This window comes from Macrobrachium nipponense, chromosome 17 (assembly GCF_015104395.2).
Source record: "Macrobrachium nipponense isolate FS-2020 chromosome 17, ASM1510439v2, whole genome shotgun sequence".
Lineage (NCBI taxonomy): Eukaryota > Metazoa > Arthropoda > Malacostraca > Decapoda > Palaemonidae > Macrobrachium > Macrobrachium nipponense.
This window is the reverse complement of record NC_087210.1, coordinates 75,895,074-75,909,116: the sequence shown is the minus strand read 5'-3', so window position 1 is coordinate 75,909,116 and position 14,043 is coordinate 75,895,074. Positions and strand designations below refer to the sequence as shown.

Here is a 14,043-nt window from a genome sequence, read left to right as displayed (position 1 = left end):
GGATAACATTTTCGTAAGTGATGACATAAGGGTAAATACAAAGAAGATATTATATTATTGGAGAAAATAGTGGAAAAAATATATACCGAAGAAGAAAAGTAAAACATCATTCATGCATACCAAGAGACAGAAGGATCTTGTTCCAGAAAATCAGAAAGTGGAAAAAAGGTCTTGCAAAAGAAAAAAAATGCATGCAAAGTTATAGAAATAAAAAGTTAGATAGAAAATGCAGAACAAAAAGATTATACAATCAAAAGAAAATGAAAACGGGACTTGGAAGAAAAAACCCTATTAAATATCAAGCAAAACCCCAAACTATTATACTCATATGCGAAGAAGATGAATAAAAGAAGAATAGAAATAGGCCCTCTGAGAATTGAAGGGAGATTAACGAATGAAAAAAGGAAATTTGCAACATTACTGGCAGAACGATATAAGAGAGAATTCACCCCTAGAATAGATAATGAAGATAATGATATAGAAGTAAGGGAAGAAAATAGTGAATATTTAGCTGACATAGAAATTAATGAAGTGATATTGTGCAGGCAATTAATGAAATTAAAAATGGAGCTGCTGCAGGGCCTGATGGAGTCCCTGCTATTTTGTTAAAGCAAGTAGTTCATTCTATCGCAAAGCCACTTGCAATATTATTAAGACAAAGTGTAGATACAGGCAAGATTTATGATGAGCACAAATTAGCATATATCACCCCTACTTTCAAAAGTGGATCAAAGACTAGAGGCAAGTAATTATAGGCCTGTGAGTCTAACATCACATATTATGAAAGTGTATGAAAGGGTAATGAAGAAAAATATTATGAAACATTTAATAAAAAATAATTTGTTTAATATAGGACAAACACTGTTTTTCGTACCCGGAAAAAGTACACAAACCCAACTGTTAGTCCACCGTGAGAACATATTCAAAAATATGAAAAGCGGAAATGAAACAGATGTGGTTTATTTAGACTTTGCAAAAGCTTTTGACAAAGTAGACCATAATATATTAGCAAAGAAAATTAGAAAACACAATATCGTAGATAAAGTAGGAAGATGGTTAAAAGAATTTTTACACAACAGGAAAAACAGATAGTTATTGCAAACGATGAGAAATCGGATGAAACCAAGGTAATATCCGGTGTGCCACAAGGTACGGTGCTAGCTGCAATATTGTTTGTTATTATGATTGAAGACATAGACAGTAATGTTAAGGATTCGGTAGTGAGTAGTTTCGCTGATGACACAAGAATAAGTAGAGAAATTACTTGTGATGAAGATAGGAACGCTCTACAAAGAGACCTTAACAAAGTATATGATTGGGCAGAGGTAAATAGGATGGTATTTAACTCTGATAAATTTGAATCAATAAATTATGGAGACAGAGAAGGAAAGCTATATGCATATAGGGGACCTAATAATGAGACAATCACAAATAAGGAAGCAGTTAAAGACCTTGGTGTGATGATGAATAGGAACATTGTTATGCAATGATCAAAATAGCAATTCTGTTGGCAAAATGTAAAGCAAAAATGGGAATGTTGTTACGGCACTTCAAAACAAGAAAAAGCTGAACACATGATTATGCTTTATAAAACATATGTTCGTAGTCCACTTGAATATTGCAATATGATATGGTACCCACACTATCAAAAGGATATTGCACAAATAGAGAGTGTACAAAGGTCCTTTACAGCTAGAATAGAAGAAGTTAAGGACCTAGACTACTGGGAAAGACTACATCTTCAAAATCATATAGTCTAGAAAGGAGAAGAGAACGCTACATGATAATTCAGGCATGGAAACAGATAGAAGGAATAACAGAAAATATCATGGAACTAAAAATATCAGAAAGAGCAAGCAGAGGTAGATTAATAGTGCCCAAAACTATACCAGGAAAAATAAGGAAAGCACACAGGACATTAATCCACTACGCACCAGCATCGATAATGCAAGCCCGTTATTCAATGCGTTGCCAGCTCATCTGAGGAATATATCAGGAGAGCGTAGATGTGTTTAAGAATAAGCTCGACAAATATCTAAACTGCATCCCAGACCATCCAAAGATTGGAAGATGCAAAATATACCGGAAGATGTACTAGCAACTCTCTGGTAGACATTAGAGGCGCCTCACACTGAGGACCTGGGCAACCCGAACGAACTGTAAGGTCTGTAAGGTAAGGTCTCTCTCTCTCTCTCTCTCTCTCTCTCTCTCTCTCTCTCTCTCTCATAATGATAATAATGATAACTAGGATAATAACTAATAATAATAATAATAGAATATAAAACAAGAAAATGATGGAATATAATGATCAAAATTCTGTCTGTCTGTCATATATATTATACATATATATATATATATATATATATATATATATGTATATACATATATATATAATATATATATATATACATATACATATATATATAATATATATATATATATATATATATATATATATATATAGATGTAAGAGAGAAGAGAGAGAGATTAAACATAACGTCAGGGGGTAAATATATGAATGGGGATTACACCGCAGCAGTATTCATGCCATCAGGATATTCTTTAATCTTTTTGCAGAAAAGGTTAAAATGGCTACTTATTCCAGCGATAATTCTGTAATTTCAGTGGTAATATCCTTTTACGAATTCCTCCCTGTATATTTTGTTTGGCTATTCAATATGAGTCGTCTGTGAGGGAAGGGTTCCACTGAGAAATCACAAATTCGACGAAACATATTCTGGCCCAAACTTTAGACTAGTTATTTTTAAATAAACAATTTGGAAATATAAATTCTTTAAGAAAACAAAATAGAAGTACTGATTAAATTATGCCTCAAAATTTGAGTTGTTTGTTATAAACTTCTTTTGGAGTCATACCAGTTGAGGAAAATGTTCAAACTGGCCATTTGCCAAAAGAAATTTTTAAAGGGATATATTGGAAATTTTTTTTTTTTTTTATTGGACGCATGGGCCAAAACATGTTTTGGAGTTAAAATAACTAAATTAAGTCAGTTCAAGTTGAATTTTGTTGTTGTTGTTGTTGAAGTAATTATAAATGCGAATCATTTTGTTAGATCTCATATGACAACAAAGTTGTTTACTTTACATTAACAGCCAAACGAAAAACCCATTGTCATAGCAATAAGTAATCCCAAAATAAAACAAATAATAAAATAGGACTCTACTTGAATCAAATACTTCCAGTAGCTTTGTATTATTATTCAAAATAATTCAAAATTATATTTGCTGTTCCTTTAACTCAAAATCTTATATACTATTCATTTAGCCTTAAGCTCCTAAAATTATTCAAGAATGTATAAGGGCGCCTTTTATATGCAAGCCTAAAATGTTGTTTTCCATACGTAAATAATATTGTAAAGGTTGATATCTTTTCAGTATGCAAATAATTATGATAGACTATATATATATATATATATATATATATATATATATATATATATATATATATATATATATATATATATATATATATAATTTATTATTCATTCGCTGTTTTTCAGTCTCGTTCACTATCGCAACGTCAAAATTTTGAATATTTTAACCCATTATATATATATATATATATATTATATATATTATATATATAATTTATTTATTCATTCGCTGTTTTCAGTCTCGTTCACTTATCGCAACGTCAAAATTTTGATATTTTAACCCAACTTAGTCATGAAAAACAAAGGAACAGAAATGTGAACGAAAATCTTATTGATATTAAAATGGTTTCCGAGGGTATGTAAACAGGAGACGAAGTGGCACCCATATACCCAAGGTCACTTAGGTGCTGCTGGATGCTTCGTTTCCTGCCAAAACTTCAAGTGTCACTGAGGTGCACATCGTACATTCCCTCTTCTACAGAATATTCATTGCTCTCTCTCTCTCTCTCTCTCTCTCTCTCTCTCTCTCTCTCTCTCTCCTCTTTGAAAATTATTGCATCTTAATATACGCATTTTATCTGTACCCTCTTCGTTTATACTAGAATTTAAATTTATATAAGTCTCTCTCTCTCTCTCTCTCTCTCTCTCTCTCTCTCTCTCTCGGTACAAAGCTTTTTCAACCTAATATTTTCCCTTTACCTCATCTTTTTGCAGCATACTATGACGACAGGAACGTGAAACCCTCCCCTCCCCATCTCTCTCTCTCTCTCTCTCTCTCTCTCTCTCTCTCTCTCTCTCTCTCTCTCTCTCTCTCTCTCTCTCTCTCTCAAATTTATTGCATTTAAATATACCTAATTTCATCTGTGCCGCCTTCTTTATATTCAAATTTCGTAATTAATTCGCCCTAACTACTATTTATATTCCCCATTATCGCTTTTCCTTCCTCTGTAATTTTCGCCTCGTAAAACTCTCTCTCTCTCTCTCTCTCTCTCTCTCTCTCTCTCTCTCTCTCTCTCTGATGAGCTAATGTATGATCTATCTAGAAATAAGAAGAAAAGTATGACTCTCATAGCTGCTACAAACAATGAGTTACTTAAAATTCTTCAGTAAAAAACGAAAATATTTTTTTTATTTTTCTCATCGACATCAAAGCATTCCGACAAAGAACAAGCACGCACATTAGAATACTTATATAACACAAGAAAATACAACCCTTTGAAGGTGCTACTATTAACCCTCTTGGCATGTGTTAAGCTCAAACACGTTCCTCATTTAATGTATATTTATTAATCCTATTTCAGTATCTCGTCTCTCCATCTGCCGCAATGTAGTATGTTTGTTATGCGCTTGTGAGCGATCCTAGACGGAGGCTCTTACCTGTGAACATACTTCAAAACATGTGCGTGTATGCTTATGTGTATGTGTGTGTGTGCATGTGTGTGTGCGTATCAGTAAGGGCGAGGTTGGGGTGGGGAGTGTGACTTGGTCAGCCATACTAGACTCGTTCTCTTCACTATTAAAAGTGCACAACGTAAATTGTATACCTGTGGATCCTGATAAATTTCCTACGGTGTCCTTTGGACCTTGGAAGCGACAAACATTATTCCAATCTATTACATTCCTTATCTTTCTATCCTCAATAATCCCTTTCAAGTACTGAACAGTTAGCGAGAAACTGACCTACCAATGCAGCAGGCAGTGTAACAGTACTTTTCAGTCACATGAAAAAGGATATAACCTCCTGGGTACGCGAGATCTGTGGGATATTCAGCAACCAGGTAAGACAGATCACCAGGAACTTTATCAACAAGGTCAGGGGAAAATCGGAGGGGAAAATCAGTGGCCGAATATATTCAGAAACCAAGTGAGATAGATCAACAGGAAACTTCAGCAGCCAGTTATGGGGCAAATCAGCAGGAAAATTCAGTCAGCAGGCGAGAATATTCAGCAGGAAACTACAGCAGCCAAGGGAGATAGATCAACAGGAAACTTCATCAGCCAGTTATGGGGCAAATCAGCAGGAAAATTCAGTCAGCAGGCGAGAATATTCAGCAGGAAACTACAGCAGCCAAGGGAGATAGATCAACAGGAAACTTCAGCAGCCAAGTGGGATAGAGTAACTGGACTCTTCAGCAGTCAGTTATGGGTAAATCAGCAGGAATACTCAGTAGGAAGGTGAGAATAATCAGCAGGAAACTTCAGCAGCCAAGGGAGATAGATCAACAGGACACTTCAGCAGCTAGTTTGGGGCAAATCAGTAGGAAACTTCAGCAATCAAGTGAGATAGATTAATAGGACGTTTCAACAGCCAGTTATGAGATAAATCAGCAGGAAACTTCAGCAGCCAAGTGAGACAGATCAACAGGGAACTTTAGCAGTCAGTTATGGGACAAATCAGCAGGAAACTTCAGCAGCTAGGTGAGAATAATCATCAGGACACTTCAGCGGCTAGGTATGGGACAAATCATCAGGAAACTTCAGCAGCCAGGCATAAGCAAAAGTCAGCAGGAAACTTCCGCAGCCAGGCAAGGCAAATCAGCAGTAAACTTTAGCAGCAAGGAGTAGGATAAGTAAGCAGGATACTTAAGCAGCAAGATATAAGACAAATAAGTAAGAAACTTCACGGCTGGAAAAAATCAGTAGGAAACTTCAGCAGCCAGGTACGAGACCAATCAGCAGAAAACTTAAACAACATTAAACAACAGGTGTAGGACGAATCGACAAGAAACTTCGGCAGCCAGGTGTGGACAAATCATGAACATCTGTCAAGAGTTCGTTGGGGTCACTAAACAGATGCGTGGAATGACAGTTGATGAAAAACAAAGAAATCGAGTTTGTTTTCTTTGAAAATTATTGGAAAAAAAAATTATAAGTTTCGCCGCTTGCATATAGTACATTGTTTGATTTTACCTTTTCAAAAAACACTGCATCATTCTGATGGAATGTGTAGTATTTTTCTGATTACATTTTGTTATCGGAAGCATTAGCGATTACACTTGCTTGTTATAATGTGTTGTGGACAACAGCACTGAAAGCAGTAAATATCAGTTAAGTAATCCCCTTGCAGTGGAAATTGACCATAATAATGATATTGAACACCATTGTGGCTAGATTTTAACATGTTAAAACAATTTTCTTGGTAAACCTTTGATCAGATGACCATTTTCAGACATATATGAACATGAAACACTGAGACGCGCACACATACGGAGAGAGAGAGAGAGAGAGAGAGAAGAGAGAGAGAGAGAGAGAGAGAGAGAGGCTGGCATTATTAAATGCCCATGCCCTCAGTATTCCGTAGAGATTATCTTCTCTATAGTTTCTAGCGTGAATAGACCGATGTTTAGCAAATTTCTCAAATTCTTCCATTTCCTCAAGTTTAATGAACAAGATACTCAAATGCCCTTTCAACATCCTTAAGTAATGCCTACAGTGCACCGCGTGAGGTGCGCTGACGGCACTACCTCCACTACCTATAAAGAGACAAGTCATACTTCGTTGTTGATAACCGTATGCATCTTGTAAGGGAATACAAGAAACTACGAAACTTAATTAGAAATAACAACAATGAGAATGTTGTTGGACGAATAAAGATAAAATGTCATAGGCCTAATTAAATAACAAATGTAATAGGCCTAACTAATAGTAAACACAAAAAAGTCAAGTGGTCAGTTAGTTTACAATATCATGTAAAATTCCGCCAAGGAGCCAGGATAACAAATATATATTATGTACATATATGTATATATAATAATATATATATATATATATATATTATATATATATATATATATATATATATATATATATATATATATATATATATATATATATATATGTAAGCAACTCTCCATTGTTATAAAATAGGCAGTTAATAAAATATTAAATCGGAAAAACGACACTTTATTTAGAAAATGGAAGAAAGTTGGAAAACACAAAATAATAATAATAATATAAATACTAATAATAATAATAATAATAATAATAATAATAATAATAATAAATAATAAATAATAATATGCCAACACGGCCCATTGGTAAAGTGTGAAAGGAAGTAGTATATAGGTGGTCTGGTGAAGACCTCCGGACTCGGACCGAAAAAACCGAGGCTGAAAGTCTCCGTTATCATCATCTATCATCTGGCATCCCAAGGATGCAGGCGAGCGGCCTCAATGAACTCTCAGGCTATCTAATATCTTTCCAAATGTGTCACATTTCTTTGCAGTTTAATCACCAGATATATATATATATATATATATATATAATATATATATATATATATATATATTATATATATATACTAAATCCTCCCAATCCTCAACCAGGCTGTACTAGACCTAACGTCTAGAAAATGAAGGCTAACGTAGACTGCAATTACTATAGGCCTACGCCATCATACTCCGTCATTTCAAAACGATTATTCTTCTTCTCCTGGCTTCCCTCCACGTCACACGAATATTTCCATCCATCCAGCCAGCCACCCGGCAGCATTGCATCTCCTTCGCCTTCGTCAGCCTTCCATTATGCCACAGGTAGTCATATGCCTTAAGTGTGTGTGTCTGTGTAACTCTATCGGCGCCCATTTACACCCTCCCCTGCAGAATCCAGTGTCCCCGTTGCCTCCCGTCTCCTCCTTTCCCACAAAACTCAAGTTTCTTCAAAGGAAAGAAGAAAAAAAGAGAGAAAACTTTCCTCCCCATGCGACGAGAGAGAGAGAGAGAGAGAGAGAGAGAGAGAGAGTCCCTTTAAGGTCCCTTAACCGGCCTCTTTAGTCTCATTCTCGGTTTTCCTTCTATGCCCTCGTTCACTCTAACAGGCAACGTCGTTAATGTTGATTATGCTTTATATTCCGCCCGTTACTCGTACTATAGAATATACGGTATATATTATTATATATGTAATAATACAGTTTCCCCCCGAGATACTCGTATGCCGAGACTACTATATATAATACAACTCCGCGGTCGCCAAGAAGGTAATGATTTCTTATATGCTGTCATTTGTCGTCTGATGTCAGTCATTTGTTTTGTCAATAAATCGATCAAGTTTTCCTTCGGGGAGGAAGTGGCTTTTACATTCCCAGCGTTGAATTATCAGTAATTCTGTCCCAGCTTATGATATTCCTAGTCAGTTCATTATATCTATCATATGATATATATATATATTTAGGTATATATATATATATTATATATATATATGTATATATATATATATATATATATATATATATATATATATATATATATATATATATAAAGGTTTTTGCCACGAAGGAAGAAAATGAAAAAGCTTTTTCATTTTTTTCCTTCGAGGCAAAAAAACCTTTATTTATACATAGCATCACGTCTTATATACTTCGTGATCAAGTTATTATCATATATATATACTATATATATATATATATATATATATATATATATATATATATATATATATATATATATACACACACTATTGCGGCCAAGTTTTGCGTTTGTATTCTCTTGTTTATAATTTTCTCACCATCAGAACTATATCATGTTATGGCCTCTCTCTCTCTCTCTCACACACACACATCTATACGTACATACATACACACACACATTCCACTACCCTCTCGCAACCCAGCGACCCGAATGCTCAGAGAAAGAATGTCCTACAAGCCGACGGCATGATCACGTTTCTTTATTTTTCACATATTTTTAATTCCTATTTTGTGACTGAAGGTTGTCCTCAAACTCCTTATATTCTCTTACGAGCTAGAAAGTGATATAGATTCACGCAGCAGAATCCAGGAATTTGGGTAAAACGTTAGTCCTGATACGCAACTAAAACGGAGTCTAAGCCGTTCTAGCACCTACGTTTAATTCATTTTCTTTTGGGAGCATGAACGGCACAAGAGCTGAGGCGCACCAATGACGACAGGTACCTATTCCCAGGGATTGTGTCTTTCTTGCTCGCGCTATGATACCCCTCGCAACTCTCCCCCTTTAAAACTCCCGTCTCCCCCCTCCCCCCCCAAATCGACCACCTCCAGAACCTAAAGGGAATTTACTTACGTTCGTTCACACGCAAAATTCCCAACTCATGTTTCACGTTAGAATTGTTTGCGTTTGCTTATACCGTTTCGTCTATCGTACTTTTTCGTACTCATTGCTGTTGTCTGTTAGAGTCAGTTTTATTGAAGGCAAGACGATGGGAAGGAAAGCGCCGTGCGGCGAAACGAAACATTCTGAAAACGAAACGAGCGCAGGTTCACTCACAACTTCCTCGAGTATATCATGCCGACGCTGCCTTCCAATGTTCAAATCTCGCGCGCAGAACGTCACTATATAGACGACCAATGGCGCGAAGTCTGCGCACGACGTCATCAAATGAGCGCCCAATGGGAACTCAGGTGATAGTCACGTGACTCTCGAGGTCCAAGCAACAGCTATGGAGAGGATTTCTAGTCAGTCAAGATGGAGGACGGTGGAGTGGACACGCTATGTCCGCGGACTACACACATTTCGTGTTTATACCCAGAAATCTTGGCGCTTATATTCAGTTACTTGGACGTGAAAGACAAAGGGCGAATTGCCCAAGTGTGTTCGAACTGGCGTGATGCTGCCTATCACAAAAGTGTCTGGAGAGGAGTCGAAGCGAAACTCCACCTGCGCAGGGCGAATCCGTCTTTGTTCCCATCGCTGGTGCGTCGAGGTATCCGGCGGGTGCAGGTGCTCTCCCTTCGACGTTCCCTCAGGGACGTGATCAGCGGTGTTCCCAACCTCACCTCCCTCAACCTCTCCGGCTGCTACAACGTCACAGACATCGGGCTGACGCACGCCTTCGTCAGCGAGTTCCCTTCGCTGACACACCTCAACCTCTCGCTGTGCAAGCAGATCTCGGACTCGTCCCTCGGCAAGATCGCTCAGCATCTCAGGAACCTGCAGGTCTTGGAGTTGGGAGGATGCTCCTACATCACCAACACGGGCCTCCTGCTGGTGGCGTGGGGGCTCAAGAAGCTGAGGAGGTTGAACCTGAGGTCGTGCTGCCTCGTGAGTAATCAGGGCATAGCTTACCTGGCGGGGCAGCACCAGGAGGCCGCGGACGGCACCATGGCGCTGGAACATCTCGGCCTCCAGGACTGCCAGAAGCTGTCCGACGATGCTCTTAAACACGTGGCCCACGGCCTGCCCAACCTGAAGAGCATCAACCTCTCCTTCTGCGCCAGTATCACCGATTCCGGCCTGAAATACCTGGCGAGGATGCCCAGCCTGAGGGAGATTAACCTGAGGTCGTGCGACAACATTTCGGACATCGGCATCGCCTACCTGGCGGAGGGCGGGTCGAGGATTACCTCTCTGGACGTCTCCTTCTGCGACAAAATCGGCGACCAGGCGCTGGTGCACATCTCCCAAGGCCTCTTCACCCTCAAGTCGCTCTCCTGCTCTGCCTGTCAGATCAGCGACGACGGCATCCACAGGATATCCAGAACGTTACACGAACTCGATACCCTGAACATCGGGCAGTGCGTGCGCGTGACGGACAAGGGACTCCAGTTAATTTCAGAACACTTAACCAATCTGTACTCGATTGACCTGTACGGCTGCAATCGCATCACGACGGTGGGGCTGGAGAGGATCATGCAGCTCCCGCGCCTGTCTGTCCTGAACCTCGGGTTGTGGCACAAGCAGAGGCGGTGACCCATGCCCTACATAGGAGGGACACCGCCTGTTAGCAAATCCACGCCCAGAGAAAACCAGGTGTTCAGTCCTACCAGACAGTCAAGGTAACGGTTCGAAGACGTGAAAAAAAAGTTTTTTTTTTTTTCTAAATTCTCGAAGATATAAAAAGAAACTGAAATTCCTTGAGGTGTCTTTTACTTTGCCTTGATGTGTGTACTTTTGCCGGAATCACCAGTGCAAGTGATTTGTGCTGCGGCTTTTAACCGATGGCTGTGTTTTTAATTACGAGGAAAATAGAAATAACAGAACGTTGGGGAGAAGTTCAGGTTTTTAAGTAGAATTTCCTGCAAACTGTAACCTCCAGGTTCGCTAGTTTTTCAAATACCAAACATCGTGGAGGAAGGAAGTATGTGTTTTTGCCAAAAAATCGAATAGTTTCAAGTGCTGTGCAGTAATGAAAACATGATTCGTGCAATAAATCCATGGAATTCCCCCAAAATCGCCAAGATAAGAAGCAGAGATAAGGTTATCCTCTGCCCAGTTGATAACAAGATATAAAAAAGAAAAGTTATCCACTCTCCAGTTGATATCAGATTTTCTCTCAGCTGTGCCATGTTTTTAAGTGATTTATGAAATGTCATTAAATCTCAACCTTAAGTGATTTTCCTTGTTTTAGAGGAACCCATAAACGGAAAGTATATATAGTTTGATTAATCTTCAAACCCTTTCTGAGAAAAATAGTGACTTAAACAAATTCCCCCCCCCCTTTTTTTTTTACTTATTACTGAGGGAATGTGACCCATTTCCAAACTTTCCACCATTTTATGTACATATTATACTATGTAGCTCCGTGATATAACTTATGTGATATGTGTGACAGTAAGCGTGAATGGGTATGTACTAATGCAGAAGTCATTGTTGTCTACTTGATCACTTTTTTGATGTGTAAATATAGGTAATAAGTTTGATATGACATGCGAGATAAGTCCCCTAATCATTGACAGTTAAAAGATAAATGAAATACCTGAAAGTAAGGTTAATGCAAGTACTATTTTTTTTTTTTTTTTTAAGGAAATATGGAGTGATTAATATTTTTGATATGCAATGTCATTATGTCAATATATAAGCCATAGGACATTCCTTGTAACTTCTAAAATTGTTGAAAGTGGAAGGAACATGAGTTTTAAAACTTTATAAAGCTTTTTTTCTATCTGGTTTTCTGACCTGATATAATTCTCCAAATTTGGCGCTAATACTGAAACAGCATTAATAATAAAACGATTAACTTCCTGAAGTGGTTTACTCTTTTCTTTGTGAAACACCAAAATTAACTTTGTGCCCCTTCGTGTTGCATTTAGGAGCAGGGGAGAAGAGGATGGGGGGGAGGGGGTGTTGCAGAAGAGGAATGGGGTCGGGGGGGAAACATAGTCAATTCCCCGTATCGTTTGAACCATCACCCTGCAAAGAAGTCTGTAAGAATTTGTCGTAATTCCGGGAAGTTCGGTCATTTTCACTTTGATGAATCATCATTCGTATGAAATTGGTAAATTAGGCCTTTCATATATAACTACCGCAAGTAAGGTCGTTATATCTTTCTAAAATGCTTCCAAAACTCCCTCTCTCAAATGTAACGAAATACTAAGCCAATTAGTGGCAACACGATCAGATCTACGAGACGTGATGCTGACAAATTCTAAATTGAAATATCGTCTATGGAAAGCAACAAATTTCTGAATAAATGCCCAGGATCCTGGCCCCTTCCCCTCATTTTGTTTAGTGCTTTCTTCGAATAAGAAAAGACCGCGATACTATCAAGATGGGGCGTTGGTTATATTTTCATCTTAGGCTAGCTTTTAAAGTTATATTGCCACCATCCTCGAAAGAGCAGGATTTATCGTTTTTACAATGATTTTAAATCGCTCCTCATCTGTTTCCAAAACTTGAAACATGCGGTAGTTTTCTCATTATCTCACAGAGTTTCTGTAAACAAAGTCGAGGATTTTTTGCATGAAATATACCGACACTTGTTCAGTGGTCATGGTCTACTGTAGCAGGCATTTCTTGTAGTGGGTAGGATACTTCAGAGGGTATATGACCTAACCAAGATTATCTTTATCTAGCCTAACCTTGGACGCCTTGGCCTAACCCGGCCTGGGGAGCGCTTCGCCCCCCCCCCCCCCCCTCTTCAAGTAAGCCATGACCCCTCACTCTGCATTCGACCCGTGACGGAAATTCTCAGGTCTAACTGAACTTTCTTTCATGCACTGTAGCGATTTTTTTTTTATATAATATTCTTTGGTCACTAAATTTCATTGCATAATGATCCAGCATACCCGTTGTTAAAGTTGTAATTAGTAATACTGCCTATTTGATAACCAACGTTACGTATTGAGCCGGAAGGCAGGTGGTGTCTGGTGCTCATGTTTTTTTTTTTTTTTTTTTTTTTTTTTTTTTTTTTTTTTTTTCGGAGTAAACACCTGCGCACATGCGCAACCAATTTGCCGTACAGAACCCCCGCGCCCCATTAGTAATTTACTTATTCGGAGTTACCAGTTTTTATTTCTTTTTTTTCTTTTTACTGCTAGGTTTTCCGTTTGTATGCGAAATATATTATTCCATACACTTCTAGTAGTGTTTTATTGAAAAAACGTCTCATTTACTTTTCACTTGAATTTGTATATGCAAATTTAGACTTCGCTGATCCTTCAGTAATCCTTATCGTGTTCCTCCTCAAATCAAACTGCATTGCTATGGCTTTTATATAGTTCAGTATGTACTTAATGTATGAAACATTCACTGTATAGTTTTATTGTATTTGATCTAATATTCATCACTCCACGAGTCTTTACTGTTTCGTTAAAAACATGAAATCAAGAGAGGTATTAAGAAAATCAGACAGACGTGTGCCATATTGGCTTCATACATATCTGTGTGTGCATTATATATATATATATATTATATATATATATATATATATATATATATATATATAATATATATGTT

The 14,043-nt window shown here is 37.7% G+C and overlaps 1 protein-coding gene across 1 annotated transcript; it reads left to right on the top strand.

Annotated features, from left to right (window-relative positions):
* The first annotated feature begins 9,782 nt into the window (after window positions 1–9,782).
* Window positions 9,783–13,487, top strand: LOC135196338 (F-box/LRR-repeat protein 14-like). Its single transcript, XM_064223098.1, has one exon. The coding sequence runs from the start codon at window positions 9,835–9,837 to the stop codon at window positions 11,056–11,058; it is 1,224 nt and encodes a 407-aa protein (XP_064079168.1). The 5' UTR covers window positions 9,783–9,834; the 3' UTR covers window positions 11,059–13,487.
* The last annotated feature ends 556 nt before the right edge of the window (window positions 13,488–14,043 follow it).

Excerpts from the sequence above, each read along its gene's own strand:
- LOC135196338 (XM_064223098.1), top strand. The coding sequence starts at position 9,835 with ATGGAGGACGGTGGAGTGGACACGCTATGTCCGCGGACTACACACATT.